At 37.5% G+C, this 26,702-nt stretch overlaps 1 protein-coding gene across 1 annotated transcript; it reads left to right on the forward strand.

Annotated features, from left to right (window-relative positions):
• The first annotated feature begins 1,824 nt into the window (after positions 1 to 1,824).
• Positions 1,825 to 24,253, forward strand: LOC132615003 (probable lysine-specific demethylase SE14). The gene is made up of 7 exons (XM_060329557.1): positions 1,825 to 3,352; positions 6,663 to 6,741; positions 6,889 to 6,956; positions 10,703 to 10,853; positions 11,494 to 12,047; positions 21,613 to 21,903; positions 22,036 to 24,253. The coding sequence occupies exons 1-7, from the start codon at positions 2,287 to 2,289 to the stop codon at positions 24,033 to 24,035; spliced, it is 4,209 nt and encodes a 1,402-aa protein (XP_060185540.1). The 5' UTR covers positions 1,825 to 2,286; the 3' UTR covers positions 24,036 to 24,253.
• Positions 24,254 to 26,702: the final 2,449 nt, after the last annotated feature.

The following is a 26,702-nucleotide window of genomic DNA, read 5'->3' on the forward strand; positions in this document are numbered from 1 at the left end:
CTTCTAATATCGTTCAAATAGGCAGTTTTATTTTGCCAAAACAAAAAATGACTTCTATGGTAGTTGTTATTTTGCCAAAAATAACAGTAGATTTTTCTATCTACTTTTTCAAAGAATATTTTCCAAAGTAAAAATAAAATAAAATAATTGATGTAAAGTCCAAAATATTAGTACATAAGTCAAATAAGGAAAGACTTAATAATTTTGATTTTTTATTAGATTTTAAAGTCCTAAATATTTAAAAAAACATATTAAATAATAATTTGAGTAAAATAATAAATTCCAATTTAATATATTATAGAGCTTTTTAACGAAAATAAAAAGGTCGATCAACAACAACAACAACAAGCCCAGTATAATCCCACTATGTGGGGTCTGGGGAGGGTAGAGTGTACGCAGACCGAACAATATCATATTAAATAATAATTTGAGTAAAATAATAAATGACATTTTTTAACAAAGATAAAAAGGTCAATCAACCTTTCTAAAAACCTTTGTGCGTTTAATAGGACTAGTGTCATTCGGCCCGTGCTCACTACATTTTAAATTTATATTTACAACATTTTTCGTGTTTTTTTTTTTTTTTTTTTTGCTACGCTTCCCTTTTGTTTTGTTTTTGTAACACTATATTAGCTGTAAAGGTAGTTTGATAATTTCTCAATGTATCTAAAATATTGAATCACATAAAAGTTTTTCTAAGTTCGAAAACATCATTTTTCTTAGAGTATATTGAGACTTCCTTTTTGTTTTCAAACAAATGCACCAAAGTTCTCCTTTTTATTGTACTGAAATATTTGGGGTTAAAGTCTTTAATGATTCAAATTGTGTTTTACCTTATGTTGGAGTAGCTTATTTATTTTTTCCTCAATTAAACTTATATTGGCTAACCTATTTTTGGGGAAAAATAAAATTTTTACGGTATTCGGGTAATATAAAAATATTTGATGCTACAAATTGTTATATGATGACGTCAATGAAGTTAATTTATAAATAAAAATAGCATTTAAAATTAAATTAAAAAAAATCATAATATGACAAAATACTTTTGCAGATATTCCTTCAAAATGAATCATACAAAAGGAATTGAAAAGTTAATGAAATCGTTTGTTTTTCTTACTTTAATCTTTCCTTTTCCTTAAAAGAAGCATGTTAAGAAATGATGTATTTTTTTATTTTCTAAATTTAATTTATTTTTAAAAAACAATTATACTGTAATTTTTTAAAGGTTTATGTATTACCTTTTTCAAATATTTTTAGCTATATATACAAATAATATTTAATTTAATAATTTATCATGAACTAATGTAGAAAGAGAATGTCCTGATAATTTTTTTACTTGTCTATAATAAACGTTATAGGAAAAAGTAATAATTTGAAACAAGTTCAATAATCATTTCCACATAAAAGAAAATACAATTTTTTTGATCAATTTTAAATTTGGTTGAATAAATAGATTTTTTTTTGTAATGTCACTATCACCTTTTCCACATCATCACTCCTTATAGCATTAAAAAATCCCACATAGTTATTTAAATTTACCAAAATAGGTGAGAACTTGCAAGGTAATTAAAGCCTCAATTAGGGGTAAATGGATAAAAATATTTAAATTTGGTTGAAATATAGATTTTTGTGATGTCACTATCACCTCTTACACATCATTACTCTTTGTAGTATTAAAGCTCATATAATTATTCATATTTATCAAAATAAGTGATAACTTTTAAGATAATTAAAACTTCAATTGGAGGTAAAATGGATAAAAAAATCATGTGAGGATTACAAAAGTTGGGATATATATAGTAGCAAAGTATAATATAAAATATAGATTAAATGACGGTCTCAAAAGGGACTATTTGTGCACTTGGCCGGGAAATTGGTCCTTTTCCGCAGAAACTCTTGAATCATGGGCGACGCACCTAGTGTGAGCCGCAACCCAAAACTTGGGTCTGGTGGGCCCAACCGAAGGGCGCTGACGTCGATACAACTGCGCGCCGTATTCCACCTGGCGTAGGTTAATGAAATGATTATTAAAAATGCTATATTACGCACCCCCCCTCAAGACCTAGACACAAATTTTGGTAATTTTGACTTTTTTGTCACTCGAGCGCCCTCCATTGCAGAATTCAAGTTTCAGGTTCTACTGTTTACCATATTTTGTGCTTAACAGAAGCTCAATGTAGTTACATTTCAAGATTCCTTTCTGAATTTTCAATTTAGGGTTTTGTATTTAAGGGTGTTTGTTTGGGTGGTTAAATTATTTGAATATTCTCTTTGAGTTATGGTGTGATGAAGTGTGTGGATATACCTGAATGGCTTAAAGGGTTGCCTTTGGCACCTGAATTTCGACCTACTGAAACTGAATTTGCTGACCCGATTGCGTATATATCCAAAATTGAGAGGGAAGCTAGTGCTTTTGGTATATGTAAGGTGATTCCACCATTGCCTAAACCTTCAAAGAAGTATGTGGTTCATAATTTGAACAAGTCTCTATCCAAGTGCCCTGACTTGGGTTTGGATGATAAGGGAAATGTTGATAGGGCAGTTTTTACGACGCGCCATCAGGAATTGGGACATAGTGAAAAGAAGAAATTGAAAGGGGCCGTTGGCAGTGTGCCATTGGGAGCTCAGAAGCAAGTGTGGCAGAGTGGAGAAGTTTATGCGTTAGAGCAGTTTGAAACCAAGTCCAAGAATTTTGCCAGGAGTCAATTGGGCATGGTTAAGGATATTTCTCCGTCGGTTGTGGAGGCAATGTTTTGGAAAACGGCTTCTGAGGAGCCTATCTACGTGGAGTATGCAAATGATGTGCCCGGTTCTGCGTTTGGGGAGCCTGACGGACTCTTTAATTATTTTCGCAGGAGGAGAAGGGTGCGTAAGAGAAAAAATCTTGAGAGAGGAAGTTCTGGTTATAAGAATGACGAAGTAGGTACTTCGATTAGTAGTGTAGACAAAGGTCCGTATCATAGTGTAGGGACACCATCCGCTTCTTTATCAAAAAAATCCACAAACTCATCCCCTTTAAGGCCAAAAGGTTGTAGTAATGCTGGTGAAATGGAAGGTAGTGCTGGTTGGAAGCTTGCAAACAGTCCTTGGAATTTGCAAGTAATTGCACGGTCGCCTGGATCACTGACTCGCTTCATGCCAGATGATATCCCTGGTGTTACTTCTCCTATGGTCTATATAGGGATGTTGTTTAGCTGGTTTGCTTGGCATGTTGAGGATCACGAGCTTCACAGTTTGAATTTTCTTCATATGGGATCCCCTAAGACTTGGTATGCTGTGCCCGGAGATTATGCATTTAGTTTCGAAGAAGTCATCCGTTGTCATGCTTATGGAGAAAATACTGATCGATTAGGTATGAATACATTTTTGTTAACGACAATGTGATGAAATTTACAAAAGAAAAAAAAGAATGGATGTAATATTTTATTTTCTTCCACGACATCATCTTTAGCTTCTTGAAATGTTCTAACTTTCATTTCTTATCATCTTACAAAAAATGGAAACAATTAGTGCTCTTTGGCAGTTATTTTATAGTTGGTTCTTGAGGTTATGCTGATATTTTTCTTGTACCTAATAATTGTCCTTAGTCATTACTCTATTGCAATTGCCAATGGAAAGAAATATTGAAATGTATGGTTGATAGTCACTTTATAACAGTTCATTGCTTTAAGAATTGGATATCTTTAAGCCATTGGAAGCTTATTCTCTGCCGGGATAAGTTTTTGAGATTAAAAAACTTATGAGATTAAAAAAAAAGGTTGATTACGCCATTTACAAATAACTTTATGTTTAGCTTCCAAACCTCATGAAATTATCTAGAGAAGTGGTTATATCCTGTTTATTATGAAGAAACAACAAATAATAGGAACGTGTTCAGAATTAGGATCTGCATAGTTCTTCCCATAAGAAGTCTTTTCTTGGATATGAAATGTAGAGACTATCCTTTCATCATAGCAAAAGATATCCAACCTCTTAGACACTTTCTTTTCATTCTCTTCCCACCATTTTCCCCCCTTTTGCCCCTTCCCAACTTTTAAATGATTTTTGACATTCTCTTGAGTGTCTTTCCCATCTTCAAGAATCCCTCCCTTCATGGTGCATTGACCAAGAAAATTGCAGCCAGCAGCTCCTTAACCCCATCCCTAATTGTTGAGTATCTTTTCAATTTTAGGTGTACGAGTTGTCTTTCACCACCATATCGTCCCCTATTTAGTGCAATTGGAGAAAACCTTGTATAGTTGACATGTCTATTCTGTGTTTCTCCTCCTTCAGAAACTGGGATACTAGAAACCTTATTTTAGGATATGATCCTACAAATCAACTTAGATTAGTATTTAGCTCAAAGCTATTCTGATCGCTACTTAAAATACTTATTAATTTACTAAATTAAAGTAAATTTGGGACATAAAGCTTTTGAAATTCCCTACTGGAAAAGACAGCCACTTAGACTGAACAACTTGCCTGTATACCTAACTTGTGCGTTCCCTCTTTTAAGCATTTTCAAAGATTACTTTTTAAAATTGTGCTGCCCCTAAAGTGAACAACTTAAAACTAATATACAGAAGAAAAACCTAACAAGTTAACCTATCCAAAGAAAAAACTAGCCAACTAATTATCAAGGAACCAATTAGCACTTAATGAGAAAGAGACAGAGAGGGAGACTTTTCCCAAAGAAATATTAATAATATAGGTGGCAATCACATGAAGGCTATGGTGTATAGTTTAGAGTATTGGAGTCAAATGGATGATGCTTGGATCTGCCGGTGACATGCTATTTAGGTGGAAAGGAAGATCTGAGAAGAGGAACATAGATAGCGCTTTTGGTGCTCATGTGGATTTAAAGAGTTGAAATACTCTTCTAAAATTGTGGGACTTCCTATTTTTATACTTTGGGAGAAAGTAGGATAATTTTGTCAGTATAGCCGACAGCATGATCTTTATAAAGAATTATGTTTATATTAATATTTTGTACTTATGTATACTATACATTTTGTATGTGAAATTTTTCTTACTGCATCGATATAATGTTTGTTTCTCATTGAAAGAAAGGCGAAGGAGATTGAGGTGGTTTAATGTTCAGTGTAAAAAATTTTCAATTTATGATAAATCTTCAAAATACTAAATATTTGGTGGAATGGATAGAGAGGGTTCATATAGTAGATGTCTCCTACTAGTTTGGGATTGAGGCTAGTTGATGTCAATGAACAAAAATATAGGTGCGGAATTTGTAAGCTGTTCTAAAAGCCTATGTAATATCTGATAAGGTATTCTATTTTAGGAAAATGAATAATGACTTGGTCTGGCCCTAAATAGGAAGCTGAAAGCACAACATTTTGTTTGAGCCGAGGCAAGAAGTTAACGCACACCTGAAGAATCCAATTGTGGGTTTCCCTTTTAGCCGCGTCAAGAGATTCTTGTCATAAGCTTTTTGTTTTGGCTGCCGGCGCAGTGCTTGATCTTTCACTCTTTTGTAAATACACAAAAAATGGAATCTTGCTTCTTGGGTCTTCAATTCTTCAATATGTCCTGTTCTCCCATCTGAGGGGCCAAGTGCCACCAAATGTATTACTCTAGCTTGTTGTCTCTGTATATTTCTCGTCTTAGCGATAAGGCAGGAAGTGCTTTGTGGTAAGATACTGCACCTCCAACCATGAGATTGGATATTTGGGTGAACAAGGGAGCGAGCTAAGTGTGAAGAAGTTACTACTGGGCTCCTGGGTAGGAGGTGGAGTTTACCATATACAATTAAGAAAATTCCCCCTCATGTTTTGGAAATTGAAGTCACCATTCCAATGGGGTGAAGGAAAAGTTGTATTGCTTTGAATGATATACAATTACATGATGCACTTATTGTTTAAGCATTTTATATAGCTTTTTGGCAGTCATGTTCAATTTGTATTTGTTTAGGGGTGGTATGCTGGCAGTTATGAGATATGAGCCATGGTAGGAAGTTTAACATGCATTTGCGGTCTAACTATCTCTTCATAAGTTAGAAAGTAAATATTCTAATGAAGCGTATGAATTTCTTGTGTGGTCTGTGGAAAGAAGTCTGATCTGCTATTCTGCTTCTTGATGTGGTTTTGGAAGCTGTCTTCTCTAAGTGAATGGTTGAACCTTAATGTATCTACCAAAGCATCTTTAGGGTGCTAATTGCAAAATCAGAAGTGTTAATAATGACCTCCTTGCATTTATCCCGCATGTTAAGACATTAGCAGTTCTTTATTAGGGTTGGATGTATTCTCCCCTTATCTTTTTTTGGGTGAAGATTCCCTTTATCAAATGGGGTGATGAAAGTTTCAGATTTGTCCCAAAAACAAAAAAGAAGGTTTCGGACTTGTCTGTTTAATTGGATCTATTTCTGAAGTGCCTTCAGAAGTGATCATGTTTCCTGCATTACTGATTCTGGAATTGCTACGGATGTTCAGTCTTGTGTGTTTATACTTGAAGTTCTGGTAACTTGACCTTCTCAAGTCTTATTCAAATTTCTGTTGAAGTAAACAATTTTCATAGGCCTTCTCAATTTGTGTTACTTATCAATATAGATCTTTGGCTTCAGTCATCTGGAAACTCGCTTATTGACTTTTATATGGAGATATTTTGGAGTTTTTGCACTGAAAAATTTCTAGTTCTCAGATTCAATAAATATAATATTTAATCTCCAGCTGCTCTTACGCTATTGGGCGAGAAGACCACTCTTTTATCACCTGAAGTTCTGGTAGCATCAGGCATCCCCTGCTGCAGGTGTTTCCCTTATGTCTGATCCCATTTTAACTTTTCTTTTTCCTCTTGATTATATCCTGAAACTAAAATGGAGGTTTCCTGTGCCGTTCCTAGTTTATCAAATTTTTGCTGACATTCTAATTAATGTGTTCTTTTTTATTTACTTAGGTTGGTACAGAATCCTGGTGAATTTGTTGTCACTTTTCCGAGGGCCTACCATGTAGGTTTCAGCCATGGTAATTGGTTCTGATATTCTAAATTAAATTTGTTATTGTGATAAACTTCAACAATGTATGCAGAAATAGCTGCTTTTTATTTTTATTTTATTGTTATCTTTCTCCATAACTAGTTTCTACACATGTGCCTTGCACGTTAATACTGTGTCAATGATTAACAAGTGCTTTGCATCTAAACAACAACAACATACCCAGTGAAATCCCACAAAGTGGGGGGTCTGGGGAGGATAGAGTGTACACAGACCTGACCCCTACCTTGGGGGGTGGAGAGGCTGTTTCCGGTAGACCCTCGGCACAAGAACAAGAAGTTCAAAGCAGTACAAAAAAAGAAATAACGGAAGCGAATAAGCCATGGCGATTAGGTAATAATCTAAAATGAATTTGTACGTTAAGGAACAACTCAATTATAGGAAGTTTTGGTCCTTAAAGTCATTATGCACCATAGCGTTTCAATCCTACTGATTTTAATCCTAAATGCAGACGCTGCACCAAGTACAATTTGCAAATAAATTCAACACATAGTGTACTACAATTTTGCAACTTAAATATTGTAACAAAAGTCGAGAAATTAAACAAGACCTAACTGACCAACAAAATATTATTTGAGAATGATGTGAAAGAAAGAGAAGAAACAAATATATTAAGTACTCATGAATGCAATAAATATTAAAGCCAAAGCCTCCTCATGAAATGGATTTGGAGACATACAAATGAAGAGAGTTCACTATGGAGGAGGGTAAACAAATAAATATAGTGATAAAAGGTCTCTAGAAAAATAAGGCAGTGACCACTGCCTAGGGGGCAAGTGTTTAGGAGGCTATCAGAACCCTGTGGCAGATTTTCAACAGTTGAATCAATCATAAAGTGGGGAATGGGAAGAAATTCTCCTTTTGGGAAGATAACTGGCTCGGGCAAGAGCCTTTGATAAGGTATTCTGACATTTTCACTATAAATCTACTTCAGAAGGCTACCATAAATGAGGTCTGGTCTGATCAGGGGTGGATTGTCGCTTATAAGTGATTTTTGAATTATTGGGAGTCAGTAGAATTGCATAAATCTACAACTGAATCAACCAATTAATAGGGGTTAGTCAGAATAAAGATAGGGTTTGGTGGTTGGGAGCACAGTTTAGGCATATTCTCTGTTGAAACCTCCTATTGGGTGCTTAATCAGACATACCAATTATATGACTGAATTGTGGCCCTAGAAGCATATTTGGAAAGTAAAGATCCCTTATAAGGTCACATGTTTTGTTTGGCTAGTTGTTAGAAAGGCCTGTTTAACACAGGATAATTTGATTAAAGGGGGTGTACAACTCTGCTCAAGATGTCACTTATGTTGAGAGAGGCAGAAACTAATAATCACTTGTTCTTACACTGTTCAGTAAAAAGCAGGTTCAGGGGCAGGAATCACAAATCTCATTCCAGATGAAAGTGAAAATCATTAGCTGGAATGTTAGGGCGTTGAACCCAGGAAAGAAGAAGGAAACCATAAAGTCATTACTAAAAAAGTGGAGAGCAGATATAGTTGGTCTTCAAGAGACAAAAATTAAAGATTGGTCTCAACAACTAGTAGGGTTATTATGGGTAAACAAATGGGTTAGCTGGGCTGATTTGCAAGCAAGTAGTATCAGTTGGAGAATCATTATACTATAGGATAGGAGAACATGAAAAAGTGTGAATGTACAACAGGATGTCTATTCTGTCTCTGCAATTATGGAAAGCATTCAAGAACAATTTAGATGGTGCTATATTGGGATCTATGGGCTGGCAGCAGGGGAATCTGGGATGACTGGGTGTTAGGGATGGACTTCAATATAGGTAGATATGCCCATGAAAAAATTAACTATCAGAGGAGAATTAGGGCCATGAAGTCTTTCTCTGCTATCATTCTAGACTTGGTTTTGTTGGATCTTCCCCTTCAAGGAGTACAATACACCTGGTCTAGGCATGCAGGAACAATTACAAGCTTTCAGAATTTATTGATTTTTAATCTCTTCTGAGTGGAATGATAGCTTCAAAGGCTATCAAACAAGTGGCACTCCCCAGAATAGAGTCAGACCATAAATCTCTATTACATGAATATGGTGATTGGGATACTGACTCTTATTTTAAATTTGAAAACATGTGGCTTATGACTGAGGGGTTCTTGGATGCAGTCAAGGAATGGTGGATTAGTTATGAGGTAGCTGGCAGGCCTGATTATATACTAGTGTAGAAGTTGTGGAACTTGGAAAAAGATATCTCCGGCTGGAATAGGAAGGTATTTGTCAAGCTGGAAACTCAAAAGAGTAAGGTTCTTGAGGAACTCACTATGCTGGAGCAGTCTTTTGGGGGGTAGAACTCGATCCAAGGCAAAAAACACTCACATGATCAATTTTTTTTTTTTTTTTTTCAGTTTTTTGAAACTGGTAACTGTATCTATATTTCATCGGAGCAAAACAGTACATGTATTGTACTGGGTTATGGAAGGAGGTTATTTAGGCTAAGCATGGAGAACTGGATTGGTCCTCTCATCAGTCAAGGGCATCTTGTGGAGTTGTGCTTTGGAAGGGAATCAGGAAACTCATTTTAAAGTAGGGAATGGCACTCTAATTAGGTTCTGAAAAGACAATTGGACAGGCAATACCACCGTCCGAACTCTCTTCAATCTAGCCCAAGACACTGATTCTGTCAAAGCCAACATACAGGGAAGGGGCTGATTGGAATCTCAAGCTAAGAAGCGACTTGTATGATTGGAAGTTCACAGAACTGCTGAACCTCTACACGAACATGCAGCAGATAGGCTAAAATGGGGCAATCAAGAAGGAGGCATCTAAATTGTCAAGTTGGGCTATCATTGATTTTGCTCTAGCAACTCTATGCTAGATAACTGGCCCTGGAAACTAGTATGGAAAACTAAGTTACCTCTCAAGATCAGCTGCTTCGCCTGGATAGTTCTTAATGAGGCCCGCCTCACTGAAGATAACTTACTGAAAAGGAAGTTTCAACTTCCCAAAAGATGTTGCATGTGCAAAAAGGATGCTGAAAGTCCTGGCCATCTATTCCTTCACTCTGAAGTTGCTTCAGATATCTGGAGCATGTTTTTGTGCATCACTGGACTCGTCCACCCCATACTCATTAAGGGAAGCTTATATGAGTTGGTGTTTTTGGAGAGTTGACAAAGCCATCAAGAGTATCTGGAGAATGCTACCTGCTTGCATATTTTTGTGTGTTTGGACAGAAAGAAACAAGATGTTTTGATGGGGTCTCAACTCCTACAGGGTCTTTAAAAGCCAAATGTATTGCTAGTTTATTTTGCTGGTTCAGTTTGTACTCAGTTAGTAGTTCAGATCAAACTCTGGATTTCATTAGTTCCTTAGTCTGCATCGTCTGTTTCTTGTATAGAAGCCAGATTCTTTTCTAAGCTCCAAAGACAAGTCCTGTAACTACTGAATCTTCTTGATGCTTTTTTTAAAAAATGAAATCACTTCATTAAAAAAAAATAATATATGCCCATGGAAAGATGACACTGGCTTGATGAGGTATTCAATTAAAAGTATTTTGACTTATATAAAAAATATGCTGTTTCAGTTGCTTGTGAGTCTGGATCCTTTCTGTAGTTGAGTGCCCAATTTTTGTTTTACGTTGGCCCCTCCTTCCAAATTCTTGTGTTCATGGCGCAATATGAAGTGAAACATGTGTTGGCAACACAATGAGTTTGTTTTAATTTTATCCTGGTTTTCAAAGATTCACTTGTAAATGCAGGCTTCAATTGTGGCGAGGCTGCCAACTTCGGTACTCCACAGTGGCTTACAGTAGCCAAAGAAGCTGCTGTTCGTCGAGCTGCCATGAACTATCTGCCTATGCTCTCTCATCAGCAGTTGCTTTATTTGTTGACAATGTCTTTTGTTTCAAGGTCTGCTCATCAGCTCTTGTTGCATATGTGGATCAGCCCAATATGTCCCCTCTAGGAGATGAGAATTAGGTGTTTCTTTTGCATTCTCGGATTGAAACCTTATAGGCATCATCTTAATTTGTCTTTTGATCCGTATTTTTAAGAACTACTTTTTGTCCAGCTGTACAAATCTGTTTTTCCATGTTTAGGATACATTATTTAGGTGAGAATTCAAATTGTAGACATCTGTTTAAAGTTAAGTGGGTAATGAGGTTAAGGTATACTTTTTCGTTACTTTAAAAGGTGAGAGTTGCTGTAGTTTGCTACTGTTCCTGCAATAGTGGAAAAATTGGGCTGTTGAACGGGTGACTGTTGGAAAACTGAATGAGGATAGTTAATGTGTGATACGGGGATCCCCACGGGATTAGTCGGGGCTCAAAGAGACTCCGACACCTGTGGCTAATAAAAAATAATGTGTGATACGGGGATATCCAAGCTCTATTTTACTCCATTTTGTTGTAATTCCCCGTCATTCAGGTTTAGTGAATCCAGAAAAACCAAAGCTTAGGGTAGCGGATATTGTATGGTTACATTTCCTTTAACTGTTAATAAGCTTAATAATATTTTTTGGGTTCTTTACTTTTATGTTTCTGGATGACAGTGTGCCAAGATCCCTGTTGCCTGGAGTTCGAAGCTCTCGTCTGAGAGATCGTCAGAAGGAAGAAAGGGAGCTTCTGGTAAAGAAAGCCTTCGTTGAGGATATAGAAAAGGAGAACAACCTTGTAAAAGTTTTACTTCAGAAAAGCTTTTCTGACAACGCAGTGTTGTGGGATGTGGATATGCTGCCATCTTCAACTAGAGAATCTGAACTGCACAAGCATGTTAGTACGGATGCTTCTAGAGGGAACGATCAGGCTGAAAATAACAATAGTCATGATCTATTAGACCAGATGAGCTTGTACATGGAAAATTACAGTGACTTCTATGTGGATGATGATGTTTCATGTGGATTTGAAATTGATTCTGGGACATTACCCTGTATAGCTTGCGGGATTCTTGGTTTTCCATTTATGGCTCTGGTGCAACCATCGGAAAAGTCTGCAAAACACCTTTTTCCTGATGAGTTTCAGAATAAACAAGAATCTGGAGTGCTGAAACATGTGGAGTCAGGTTTCCATTCAGATCTTAGGGGCATGACTGGGGACTATAATAGAGGTACGAGGCCCTTTATAACTATTCTTCCCTGTGTCGAGTTTGTCTGTTCTGTTATCTTGATGACTAGATGAATCTCTCTTGTTGATGATATCTTCCTCTGTTGTTATTATGAAATGTGCTACTTTTATTACTTGTCTAGGTTCAGCAAATTGATTTATGAAACTTTGTGTGTCTGATCAACATGTGAGAAATAACGCATACTCTTTGAACACAGCAGTAATGGTTCTTCCTCTTTTTTGGTTCAAAGGATGTATCCATACTAGTTCTATCATTATTCTCCTTTTGACACCTTTTTTTTTCCAAGGAAATGTTGCTTGTGTTTCAGCTGAAGACTAATAAAGAAAAGAGAATAATTTGTACTGAGAGACAAAGAAGAGAACAAAGTAAAGAATTGTTTCAGCTTGTCGCTGCTGTTAGTGGCTGCTAACTATCTACCAGTTCATTTCTAAGCTGATCAAATTATATTAATTATGCAGCATTCACACGTTCAAAGATCTGCTCCTTTAATTCTTTTTTTTTTTTTTTAATTTTTTCCTTATAAAAAAAAATATCTAAATCCGAAGATGTAGTAATGAGTTTCATGTGTGTATATTTATGAACTACAGCCATTGATTTATAATTTTCATTTTTGCCTGGAGTAATAAGATACTCATGGTTAGAATATCATGTGAATATGCGTCTAGTTTCATTGTAAAGAATAAGGAAAACCATATAGGATATTTTATAGAATATCTTAGAAGGAGCACCATGCCTCTTGTACATTGTCAATTAAGTAAATGGGAAGTTTCTTCGATATTTTCACATGGTATTAGAGCCTCTACGATCTTGGTAGAAACTCAAATAGCTTCCACTACGGGCTGGCTGTACAGGCCAATATGTGTCTCCCCCGCAGGGTCATTTTTTTACTTTTATTCTTCATTTTGATGCCCTGTCACACTCCTCTCTTTGGCATTGGTGCCCCCGTCTACAGACAAATGTTTACGTGCCACTCCTCTCTTTAAGATCATTCAAGCACCGTTCAACTCTCCAGCAACTGGCACTGCTACTTTTTACGCGACCAGCATCATCTAAACTTTGAATTCCTTTCATTGTTCTACCAATCTAAATTACGTTGATAATAATCTAGAGTTTTTTTAATCGTTAAAAGGTATTGTATTAAATGTCCAGCAATCAGGAGGTGCTGTGAGGAATTTACAAGGGGTAGCCCCATTATATATTTTGTAATGAGCTCAAAATATCTATCATGGTCTCTATATCATTTGCAATTGCCACATTACACCAAAAAAACAGTTGGGATGAACATCTGTACTTAATACTAACCACAGATTCTGGTTTGCTTTCAAAAATCCCTGCATTCCTTTCCTTCTAAATGGTCCACCATACTGCTGAAGGGAGAGTATTCCGTGTTTTCATTTTTGTCTTACCCAGACCTTTTTAGTACCAGCATTGGAGCACCATGTGTCTTTTGGGTGGTTGAGTTTTTCGTGGGTAATGCAAGAAGCACTTTCTTTTGTTGTACAGTTACCCGCGACTTTTTGGCAAAAATATCCAGCACCAATTTTCTTAAGGTAATTGTGCACTGTTCTAGAGGGATTTCAGCATGAACTTTCTATGTTTTCAGAATAACCAAACTCAAGCTGGTTTCTCACTTTGTGTCTGAGGGAGCATGTTAGAATATCAAGTGAGTACGGATCTAGATTCATATGCGTCTGGGTTCATAGTACTTGAATAAACTATTCTATATATACTTAACACTTAATTGTAGAATTCAACTTATATGATGGAAATTAATTATCCACCATATTGTACATAGAAACAGGGGAATTGGGGAACATACAACCAAGGATACAAGAAGAAACCACAAACTATATTGAAGAGGATGCTGTTCCATTGGGAATTCAATTTCCAGCAATAGAAACAGGGCAAGTCATCAAACCCCCAGAATGGATCAAACAACATATTATGAGGCTAAGCACTGAATTTGGGGCTAGTTTTAAAGGGCGTGAGAAGAAGGCGGAAGAGTTATTTCTGAAGATAGACAGTAATAAACAGATGAACATGGGGGAACTGGCAGTGGTAAAGAAAAAAGGGACGAATGAACTGAAGGGATTATAATTAGACACAAAGTTTATGAGTAATGGAACAAGAAGGGGGGGGGGGGGGGGATATTTGGCCATCAAAGATCAATGAATTTAAACATAGTTTCATGGAATGTTAGGGGTTTGAATTGTGGTAAGAAAAGAATTAGCATCAGGAGCATAGTACAGACCTGGAAAGTTGATGTGATCTGCTTTCAGGAAACTAAGGTGGAGGGGGATATCATAAACATAGTCAGAGAAGTATGGGGGGATAGATGGGTGGATTATGTGCAACTGGAAGCTAGTGGGACTAGGGGAGGCATTGTTATAATGTGGGATAAAAGGGTATGGGAAGGAGAGTTGAGCAGTGTTGGGGCTTATTCAGTATCTTGTAACTTCTCTGCGGAAAATCAGGAATTTAATTAGCACATGACAGGAGTATATGCTCCAAATGGTAGAGTGGAAAGGGAAGAAACTTGGTGGGAAATAGGAGCAGCAAGAGGACTATGCACAGGTCCTTGGGTCCTATGTGGTGATTTCAACACTGTCAGACATCCTTCAGAAAAGAAAAATTGTAATAGAATCAGCAGGGCTATGACTGATTTTTCTGAGTTCATTGAGGACATGGAGTTGGTTGATCTGGAGCTGACAGGGGGGAAGTACACTTGGAAAAAAGGAGATAGACACACAATATCTGCAAGATTGGACAGAATCTTATTTTCTGAAGAATGGGACACAAACTTCAGGAAGATCAAACAGTCTATCCTGCACAGAGTAACATTTGATCTCTCACCTTTGATACTACAATGTGGAGACTGGGAAGCATCAATATCATACTTCAAGTTTGAAAATTGGTGGCTGAATACAGAGGGGTTTAATGAAAGAGTCAAAAACTGGTGGGATTCTTTCAATTACAGTGGAAAACCAGATTTCATCTTGGTGGTTAAGTTAAAAGCTTTAAAGGGGAAGCTTAAGGAGTGGAGGAAAACAAAATGTGCTGAGCCAATTAGCTGAGCTTGAAGAGATTCAAGAAAACAGAACTTTGGAGGAAAGTGAGTTTGCATCCAGATTAGCTCTCACTATGGAGTTTGAAGACATAGCAAAGCATGAAGAAATAGCATGGAGGCAGAGGTCTAGAGCCTTATGGCTAAAAGAAGGGGATAGGAATACAACATTTTTCCACAGAACAGCAAATGCACACAGAAGATTTAATTCTACTGAAAAATTGAAAGTCAGAGGGGAGATAATCACTGAACCAGAAGAGGTGAAAGAGGAGATTGTAGCTTACTATGAGAAGCTATACACAGATACAGAAGGATGGAGACCTCAATTAGACATGAGGAATTGTCCAAGAATTGGAGAAGAAGACAATGCCATACTAATGGCACCATTTGAACCACAGGAAATTCGGGAAAGTATCAAAGCATGTGTAGGGGATAAAGCCCCAGGTCCAGATGGTTATTCTACGGCTTTTTTCAGTTAGTGCTGGGAGATCATCAAAGCAGATTTAGTTGATGGAATTCAGAACTTCTATGAGGAAGGAGTGTTTGAAAGGAGCATAAATGCTACTTTTGTGGCGTTGATCCCTAAGAAACTGGGTGCAGTTGAGCTAAATGATTTCAGACCAATTAGCTTGATTTGGGGGGGGGGGGGGGGGGGGGGGGTTTACAAGATCATTGCTAAGTTGTTGGCAGAAAGATTGAAAAAAGTCCTACACAGGCTGGTGGATAGACAACAAATGGCTTTCATTAAAGGCAGACAGATAATGGATGCAATACTGATAGCAAATGAATGTGTAGATTCCAGACAGAGAAGTCAGAAGCCAGGCATTTTGTGCAAGCTTGATATACAGAAAGCTTACGATCACCTAAACTGGGACTATCTAGTGAATATGCTTCAGAAGATGGGATTTGGAACCAGGTGGATTAGATGGATCAAGCAATGTATCAGTACTGTAAAATTCTCAGTTTTGATCAATAGAAGTCCTGCTAGTTTTTTTCCCTCTTAGAGGGGACTGAGACAAGGGGATCCTTTATCCCCTTTTCTCTTCATCTTGGCAATGGAAGGGATGAGTAATTTGATTCACACAGGCAAAGGAGAGGGGTTGGATAAGGGGTTTCCAGGTGGAAAACAGGGCAGGAAATAATTTGGAGATAACCCATCTGCAGTATGCTGATGATACCCTAGTATTCTGTGAAGCAGTGGAAGAACACATGCTAATTCTAAGGGCCATTTTCATTATTTTTGAAGTTGTATGAGGACTACATATTAACTGGGGGAATAGCTTTGTATATCCAATCAATGATGTAACAGAGTTAGAGTCTTTAGCAGAGAAGTTGGGAGGCAAGGTGGGGGAACTGCCAACAACATATTTGGGCATGCCTCTTGGAGCAAAAAGCTAGTCTAAAGGTATATGGAATGGGGTGATAGAAAAATATGAAAAAAAGCTAACAAACTGGAAGAGTCAATACCTGTCTTTGGGGGGAAGATTGACACTGGTTAATAGTGTACTAGATGCTCTCCCATCCTATATGATGTCTGTGTTTCCTATACCAGTGAATGTGGTTAAAAGGATACATACTCTAAGGAGAAACTTTTTCTGGCAAGGTACTGAAGACAAGAAGAAGTTCCATCTAGTTAAGTGGGAGGAGTTGACAATCAACAAGGAAGTAGGAGGGTGGGAATCAGAGACATGAGCAGACAGAACAAGAGCTTGTTGATGAAATGGCTGTGGAAATTTGCAACAACTGACAACTCACTTTGGAAGGAAGTCGTCACTGCAAAGTATGGGATGGAGGATAAGTGGATGACTGAAGTGGTAACTACCCCTTACGGTTGCAGTCTGTGGAGATCTATCAGAAATCTATGGCCTTTAGTTTTGGCTAGAGCAAGATTTAAAGTGGGGAATGGTTTGAAGGTGTCCTTTTGGGATGACAGTTGGTGTGGCCAAGAACCTTTAAAGCAAATGTACCCAGATCTTTACGCCTTATGCCAACTTCAACAAGCCACAATTGCTGAAATATGGACAGGACAAGGATGGAATCTACACCTAAGAAGGAATCTGAATGATTGGGAGATGCCAAGGATAGCAGCCTTTTACAGCACAGTAGCACATTTCAACAATTTAACAGGTGAGTGGGATACTTTGGAATGGAAAGCTGATAGTAAAGGGAATTTTACTGTTAAATCTGCATACGGAGACTTGTGTTCAACAACAAATCAGGAGGCAGGATGGCCTTGGAGGATAATATGGAAAACCAAAATACCTTACAAGGTAAATTGTTTTTCCTGGCTTTTGGCAAAAGAAGCAGTGCTGACTCATGAGAACCTGAACAAAAGAGGATTTCACATATGCTCTAGATGTTACTTATGTGGGGAACAAGCAGAGACAGTCAACCATCTTTTTTTTGCATTGCAAAGTGACAGACCAGTCGTGTCAGTTCTTTTTCAAGATGAAAAAAATCAACTGGGTGAAATCAAGAAGTATAAAAGAAGTAATGAAGTGTTGGAACAGAGATGGTAATGCAGCAAAGGAGGAGGAGAGATGGAAGATTGTCCCAGCAAGCATATGGTGGACACTTTGGAAGGACAGAAATCAGAGATGTTTTGAAGATAAGCAAAGCAGCATGCAGAAAATGAAGATGAATTGTTTAGCTATTTACTATTTTTGGTGTAAACAGGAAATGTTAGATCAAACAACAGTTGTAATTTAGTGGAAATAGGAAGGCAATGTATGCTGTAATACTTTTGAAGGGGTACTACACATTTGGATGTAGTTATACCTGTGGATATATAGGTTAATTGTTACCATTCTCAAAAAAAAATAAAAATGTGTGACCATTTTATGTGAAAGTTTTTATTTGCTTAATTATGTATTGGCCACACCCCACCATGCACGTCAGATTCTATTTCTTGAGCCCAAGTACGTGGAAATTCTCTTCGATATTGAGTTGCGGTGAGACTCGAACCTAGGACCTTGCTCTAGGTCCATTTTTTTAACACGGTATCATAGGTAGACCCATCTATATTCTTGGTTTACTCGATGTTAGATCCCCAGGCGTGCAATGGCATGTGTTGCTCATACTCGGGTGCGGATCTAGAGGTCAAATTCATCATAACGTAAATTTTAGGATTCGATGGTATTGATCTGAGTTCAGGTATTGATGTTGATATACGACCAATAAATGTATATTACAATATAAATAAGTATATGTTAGAAGTTATGGAACTAAAACTAATAAAAAAAAATTCTTTATCAAAACTAATTTTTTTATAAACACCTAATATTTTATTGATAAGATATCTCGTGTATTAGCAAAGCATTCTCATACTTTATACAACTATATGTATATGGCATAAACCCAAAGATCAAATCAAATACCAAATTAATCTATGCTTCTTGGTCATAGATGTAGTCAAAGCAACCAAGGTAAGTTGACCACATCCAGTGTGGTTCTCAAACCCACACCCACACCCACACCCAAATCGTGTCGGATCTACATGGGTGGGGCTGGGATTTTGAAGGGTCCGAGCACATAGACAAGATGTTAAGTGTCACACCCTAACAATGGTAGGGCATGACGGGCACCCGACTCTCATTAGAGTTGAGCGAACCCTTGGACATTCGCTCTATCAAAACCTGTCATTTCAAAAACTTTTAAGAACATAAAACTTTTCCAAATAGAAATCATTATCTTTATAATGATTATGAAAACTTTCAATCAAATAAGTACTTTAAACCAATTGAAATCATCTAAAATAAATACTCTTCTAAAATCTACAAATGACTCAACTGACATCACTTTGTCGACATCTCGACAAACATATCACAGGACACTGTCTGTAGAAGTCTCTAAGAAGTAAACTGAACATTATGAGTCAGGACAGGGCCCTGACATACCTATAATCATACATATCTATACATGATTTAGCACAACTCCAGAATGAGGTGGAACTTGCCAATCCCAGCTGACGTCCAAGCATCCTAGCTATACACTTAACCTGCCAAACAATCTGGGGCTGCGGGCATGAACGCAGCATCCCCAGGCAAAAGGACGTCAGTACGGACAATGTACTGAGTATGTAAGGTGGTAACAAATCATAATCATAATTTGACTTAGGAGAGAAGAAATCACAATCTAACTCAATACCTGCAGCCTTCGCTGGAAGAAACATAAATGTGCACACGAAGTCTCAAAACAATCTTTAAGTAAATAATGCAATCCAAAACATATGCCGCTTCCGACATGTTAACAGAATAGTCCCTTCGGACAGCCGCTTCCGGCTAGTATCATAATAGTCCCTTCGGACGACTGCTTTCGACATAATAATGATGGCCCCTTCGGGCAGCCGCTTCCGGCTTAGCTAGGGTGGCCCCTTCGGGCAGCTGCTTCCGGCTTAATATCACTATCATATCAACAGAAACCCAATCCACAAATATCAATTTCAATTCATATCATAAGTCACTAATCAATTCATCACAATCCAATTATTAGCCTTAGTCTTTCATAAGAAGTTATCAAATTTGTATCTCACTAGACTTAGGAGGACATACTTCCAGATTTGAGGGTAGAATTGTTATGAAATTCTTACTACTTATATTCTACTCAATTTCATCTTATTGCCCTACCCAAAGAATAAATGATCATATCAATACAAAGGGATGATATTATGGAATGTAACATAAATCGTAAATGAAATGAAGTAGTAATATTTCGCACCTCCCTCGGAGTGGTTTTGAAAATCAAACTTTATTTTTTCCTTTAGTATAAAACTCATTTCCTCGAAATCATTAGTAAAACCATATACACAACTCAACTTGGCACCTTATGGGTGTTCCCTTTGGAACAGAATAGGAGTACAATATCAATAAACCATCACAAGAAACATTTAGACCTTACTCGTCTAAGAATGGAATCATATGGAGTACATATAAAATGAATAATAACAAGAATCATGCCAAAGAAAGAAAGATTTGCCTTACATACCTTTGCCACTTTCCAGCTAACCACATTCCATCTTCGGGTCACGCTAATCTATCAACAATATCAATTTACCAACAATCAATCCAATATATATCCTTATAATCAACCCCTTAAACTTATCTCTATTTCTAACGGAATTTCGACAACATTTCCTTTATAAACTGGACAACCCCGAAATTCCAATTCAGCTAAATTACCAGCAACAACATCAAACAACCATATCGAAAATCAATATGCATCATAACGCAGATATTTCCATCCATTTAACTCAATTGAAACAACCCCACCTTCATAAACTTCCCAAAAATGCCAAACGAGCTTTTAACATTATTTCCTCTGTTCTAATCCGTTAAAACTCAAAATAAGCACTTTAATAACATAAAAGGAACCTTATACATACCTTAGCAGCAGCTCAACCACGAAAATATCATACCCCAAGATCAATATTTAGCTTAAAACGATGATGACAACTCGTATTACACTTTATCCTTCACGAGCCTCGGGATTCGGGGCCTCGAACTTGATTGAACCCTTGCTTTATCTGTCTAAACTCCCCTCACTCTCTCTCTACCATGTTCTGGACTTTTTGGTATGAAATGAGGATGATAAGGGTTAAAACCTCCCTTAAATAGCAAGGGAAGTGGGCCTGACCCGACTTGGAGTCGGGTTGGGCCGAGCCCACTGCCCAACTTGACCTTTCTATCTTAAAACGTTCATAACTTTTTATCCCTATGTCGTGTGAAGGCCCACAACCTATGGTCGGAAAGATAATTCAATTATCTACAACTTCCATATTTGGAGTTTTCCCAAATGCCCAAATAATGATGGGGTTATGGCCTCCCGAAGTCAGATCACCCGAAAACGTAACTTAAAAACATCTTTTTGGAGGGCTTACACTTGGATTTGGCTCAAGGGTCCTTCTTGGGTTGTGTTTAACTTCACATATATTGTCCATATAACTTGTCATATGTCCTTTATAAAAACCCCATCATGTGGACCCCACCTCAGCTTACAGTTACGAGGGCTATGTATCTTTTAATGTATCATTCCAATCATATTGTACGAATTTCAAATATCATACTCATGCTATCCTCATGCTAATACAGTAGAATTTCATCCTTTATACTTGTAATATTTGCTCCTCCTTGAGCTCACATTAAGCCGTCTGCAGTCTTAGTAACGTGAAATTTTCTGGGGTGTAACATTAAGTGTCCCGCATTGGATAAGAGAATGAGTTTACATCTCCTTATATGGTCTTGGCAATACTCACCTTATGAATTAGCTTTTGGTACGCCCTCCATCTTCTTCAACAATCTGGACACCCGGTATAATGTAACTGCAAAGTTTAACATCATTTGACCAGGTTGTTAATTGTCACTTACCTAACTATGTTGGGAGCATTTGCCTAGCCAATTAATTGTTAATCTCATGTTTGGGAGATACTGCAAATTTATCAGAATGATAGGACTTGCTTGCGGGATACTGAATTTCCTCTTCATGCAGTTGACAGAATTGAAAGAAATGGAGTGCATTTCCTTAACCATGATGAAGTGTCTTTGTCTGCCCAGCCAAGCAAGTCTGCAGTTTCTCCGCATGAGGGTCAAACATCTCAGTCTCATCATCTGTCACATACAAATAATGCAGCTCTGACTTCAAAAGTTGACCTTGAGAAGGAATGTGATGTTTCTAGAGGTTTTGTAAGACCACGGATATTTTGCCTTGAGCACGCAATTCAGACCGAAGAACTGCTGCATACTAAAGGTGGAGCAAATGTTCTTGTGATCTGCCATTCAGGTAAGGTTCCTCATTTACAACCTCGTTTGAATTGTCCTAATGGTGATAATACCAAAGAAAACTACTAAAGTTTTCAGTTTTGCTAGTTCTTGGTGTATTGAAACGTTTGTTGCAACTTCTGATTTCATGTAGATTTCCAAAAAATAAGAGGACATGCTGCGATTGTTGCAGAGGAAATCGGCACAGCAATCAAATATAATGAGATTCCGCTGGCTAATGCATCTCAAGGACATCTTTCGGTGATTGATCTTGCAATCGGGGATACAGAACAAGACAAATGTGCTGAAGATTGGACTTTGAAATTAAATATTAATTTAAGGCACTGTGTGAAGGTGCAAAGGAATTGTCCACTTAAGAAATTAAAACATGCATTGATTTTGGGTGGATTATTCTCTGATACAACTCACAGTTCAGATTCCTTGAGTCTCAAGTGGCAGTCCAGAAAAGTGCGCTCAAAGAGAAAGTCGAATAATTCAACAGAAAGTACAAAGGTTAAAATAGATAAGATAGTTGATTCAGGATCTACGGTGGACATGCAGAAAGCCAGAAAGGGGAATATAACAATCCAGTATTCCAGGAAAAAATACAAGCCTAAGGCTTGTGGTTCTGCAGAGGTCACTAGGGTTTTTGTGGATCCTTTTAATGTTTCAAAAGAGGAAGTTTCACTTGCAGATGCAAAAACATTGGGAAGTACTCTCCTCAGGGATGAAAATGCAGGCACTGCTTCTTTAGCGGAAAGGTTTGTTGCTTCTTCTGATGGGAAACCCCGATTGCGACATGAACATGAGATGCTTTTAGTAAACAGAGATCAAAACGGTAATCTCCTTGCACCACAAGAAGCAGATTTACTTGTGACCACTTCTTTAATGGTGGAATTCGATGAAGCCCAGACTGAAGTTTGTGCTACTGAGAGGTTCCCCTTGGACGATAAAACTTGTGATACAAATTCAAATAGTTGCCATACAGAGCATAAGACCACGGCTGCAGAGACTAGTGGAGAAACTGAGATAGGGCATGTGCCTACTCCAGCATATGAATCCATGTATGTGGTTCAAAGCACTGCATATAATGAAAATTTGGAGGAGAACCGGGATATGACAGAATCTGTCATCAGAGATAAGTCTGCTCCTCCGACGGAAGCAGATTTTAAAAGAGATCATCATAGTGGGGATGATAAAGCTATTATGACCAGATCTCCTGTGCCTGTCAACTCCTCAGGATCTTGCACTGATGGTCCTTCAAGATGTTGTGATGAGCAGATTGAGGATCAAGTTTCAGAACAATTTGGCTCAGGTAGCGAGGTATCTGATAGTGAAATTCCGCACAAATTTGTGGAACAAGAAATCCAAATTGATAACTCAGATCAAGACATAGCTGTCTCTGACCATGTCACACCCATAGAAGTAGCTTCCGCCTCAGCAGGAAGTCTCAAAATGACGAGAGAGACATCTAGTACTAAGCACTTACAGAGTGGTGATGAGATCTCTGAGCGGCATAAGAAAGAGTCAAATGATGATACTACTTCTGCAATAGTATCAAGGCCGACTGGGAGAAGTGGCAAAAGGAGGCGTGAGCTAGGCCTCCTAACCGATGATGGATGTAGTGTTAGTGGCTTTGTTAAAAGTCCATGTGAAGGTTTAAGGCCACGGGCTAGGAAAAATTTACCTGGGGGCAGAGTAGATACTGAGGAACCTCTTGAGAAGAAACCCATGGGAAATAAGGTGACGAGGCCTTTACCTTCCATCACTCCCAAGGATAAGAAAGAGCAGAGGAAGGGAACTCAGAAGTGTGACCTGGAAGGCTGCTGGATGAGTTTCCAGACAAAGGTAGAGCTGCGACTGCACAAACATAACCGCTGCCCCATTAAAGGGTGTGGGAAGCAATTTACCTCCCACAAATATGCTCTGGTTCATCAACGCGTTCATGAAAATGATAGGCCCCTCAAATGTCCATGGAAGGGCTGCACGATGACATTCAAGTGGGCCTGGGCAAGAACTGAACATTTGCGCGTGCATACTGGTGAGCGGCCATATAAGTGCAAGGTTGAGGGTTGTGGACTCACTTTTAGGTTTGTATCAGATTATAGTCGGCATAGACGGAAAACTGGTCATTATGTTGACGCGGCCAGTTGACATTATTGTTACTTTAATCAGGTTGGTTATCTATTGTACCTAATACTAGACTGCCAGAGTGCGATTCTGGGGTTGAAAAGGCAATCTTAAGAATCATGTAAACTAATGGGCTCTTATCATTTTTAGCATGGGGTAGGAGTACTGTTGTCATTTTGTAGAGTGCCTGTGTTCAGGATCATCTTTCAATTTAAATTAAAATTGCATGTCATTCTTTCAAATTTCTTAGCCTGTGGAAGAGAGGTCTAAGCGGACAAGGCCCGTCTCATGGTAATGCTGGATGGTCAATAATGACCATATAGAATATTCAGAAAACTGAAAACTGCTGATAACTTATCTCAATAAATTTTGTGGTTTCTTAAGGAGATCATAAGCTTTACATGTTTTCTAACTAGTTATTTTCTGGCTTTCAAACATGGAAGTTTAAACCAAGTTACATATTTCTGGAAATATGGCTTACAATATAATTTAATTATATGAAGAATTGCTAGTTGCCTGTAACATTTTATAACTAGTTTCTTCTCTTCTTTCTTCTTTCGGAGCATGTTGGTAAAGCCAGCATGTAATTGGATTTGGTGTAATTGGGTTGTAACTAGGTGTAATTGGGTGTAGTTACAACCTTTTGGCATGTTTGTCTGACCAAGTAAGCATGTAATTGGGTGTAATTACACTGTTCAATTCTCAGGGGAGGTGAGAATTGTTGGAAATTACAGGAATACTGGTATGTTTGGAAAATCACATGGTAATAGAAATTGGTGTAATTACTAGGGTAGTAATTACACAACCTAGGAATTACACAGTGTAGTAATTAGGATGACCTGTTTGTTTGTCAAAGCGTAATTGCGGTGTAATTATAAGTGTATTGTTTGTTTGCACATGTGTAATTACACAGTTAGATTAAATTTAAAAAAAAATAAAAGTTTTAATGAAATATTAAAAGTTAATAAATATGATAGACATGTGCCTTTATAAATGATACTCCCTTCGTTTCAATTTATATGAACCTTTTCGGAGTACGAGGGTCAAACTTTATAACTTTGACCATAGATATTGACATGGATTTTTTCATGTTTATAAAAATAAAATTTATATATTTAGAAATTATATAAAAAGTAATATAAACGATGATAATTTATATTTCAAATAATTTTAAAAAAATGCAAGAAAAATGTGGTCAAAGAACTACCTCGTAGACTCCCAAAATAGTAAAATGTTCACATAAATTGAAACAAAGAGCGTATTAAATTAGAGTATTTAAGATACATATTATTTCTTGAAAACATACTAACTAATTATCATATTTTTATAACTAATATTGTAGAGAATAATTGATACATATTTCAAAATTAATAATATTTTAATCTAATTAATTATAAAAATGAAAGCACAAATTTTGTAATAACATCATGAACTGCATGTTTGACAAAAAAAATAATTTTTATAAATACAGTGCCATAGTATTATTTATAACGACCTGTTATGTGTCTTTTGACCATTTTACCCCTGTTGACCCATTCCCGAGACTATAAAGCGGTTCTAGTGAAAATAGAAGGATTTAGAATCCTTATGTGAAAGTATTTGACCAATAATTGACTTTTGGGTAAACAAACTCTCTTCGGATTTTCGTCGATTCCGTGAGGTCCGGAGGGTCGATTATGACTTAGTGGGCTGGATGGTTCGATTCTCGAGGCGTTTGGTTGCCTTTTGGGTACTTGATTTTATCTGTTTGGGGGTTGACTTGGTAAATTAGACCTTCGTTGGGAATTTCGAGGCCACAGGTGAGTTCGTAGCGCGTGTTTATGTGTGTGTATATATCTGGCTTGTGTATGAGAGGCCGAACATCCCAAAGTGAACCCGCACCCCAAAGAACCCCACAAAATGTTCCACATGTTCCCCAATAACCACCCCATGACCAATTCCAAACCTAATTCCAAAACCCTTTTTATGATGAAGAAGCGGAGGAAGTTGCCCAAGAAAGGTGGTGGGATGAACCAAGGCAAGGAGGAAGGCGTGGGGAGATGAACAACTGGGGTAGAGGAAGGCAAGGAGGTTTTGCAAGGTTCCAAGGCCATGAAGCGAGGTTCTAAGGTCATGATGATCGTGGGAGATGGCAAAGAAATGAAGCACGTGGGGACAATGTGCGAAACTTGAATACCATTAAGGTCACACTTCATAGATTCAAAGGAAGTAGTGACCTGGAAGAGTTCCTTGAATGGAAGTTGCAAAGTGAGAGGATATTCCTCACCAACAATGTGTCGGAAGCTTTGAAGGCAAAGTATGCCCTCACCCAATTTGAGGGATATGCATCCACTTGGTAGGAATCCAAGAAGCGGGATAGAGCTCAACGTCAAATTTTTGACATTCCTACTTGGGATGAGTTGATTGAGCTCATAGAAGCGAGGTATCTACCTCCTACTTACTATTAAGAAGTGCCCAAGAAGGTATACATGTTGAAACAAGGCTCTAAGAGCGTTGAGGAATATTTTGATGAATTCGAAAACTTGAGGATGAAGTCCAAAGATTGAGGACCACTTGAATTAACCTCTTATAAGATTTGTAGCCAACTTAAATCGGGAGATTTCCAAACCCATAAGGCTACAAACTTATAATAGCTTAGAGGAAGCTTTTCATGAAGCTTCCAAGGTTGAAGCGGATTTGAAAGACAAAAAG

This window comes from Lycium barbarum, chromosome 10 (genome assembly GCF_019175385.1).
Source record: "Lycium barbarum isolate Lr01 chromosome 10, ASM1917538v2, whole genome shotgun sequence".
Classification (NCBI taxonomy): domain Eukaryota; kingdom Viridiplantae; phylum Streptophyta; class Magnoliopsida; order Solanales; family Solanaceae; genus Lycium; species Lycium barbarum.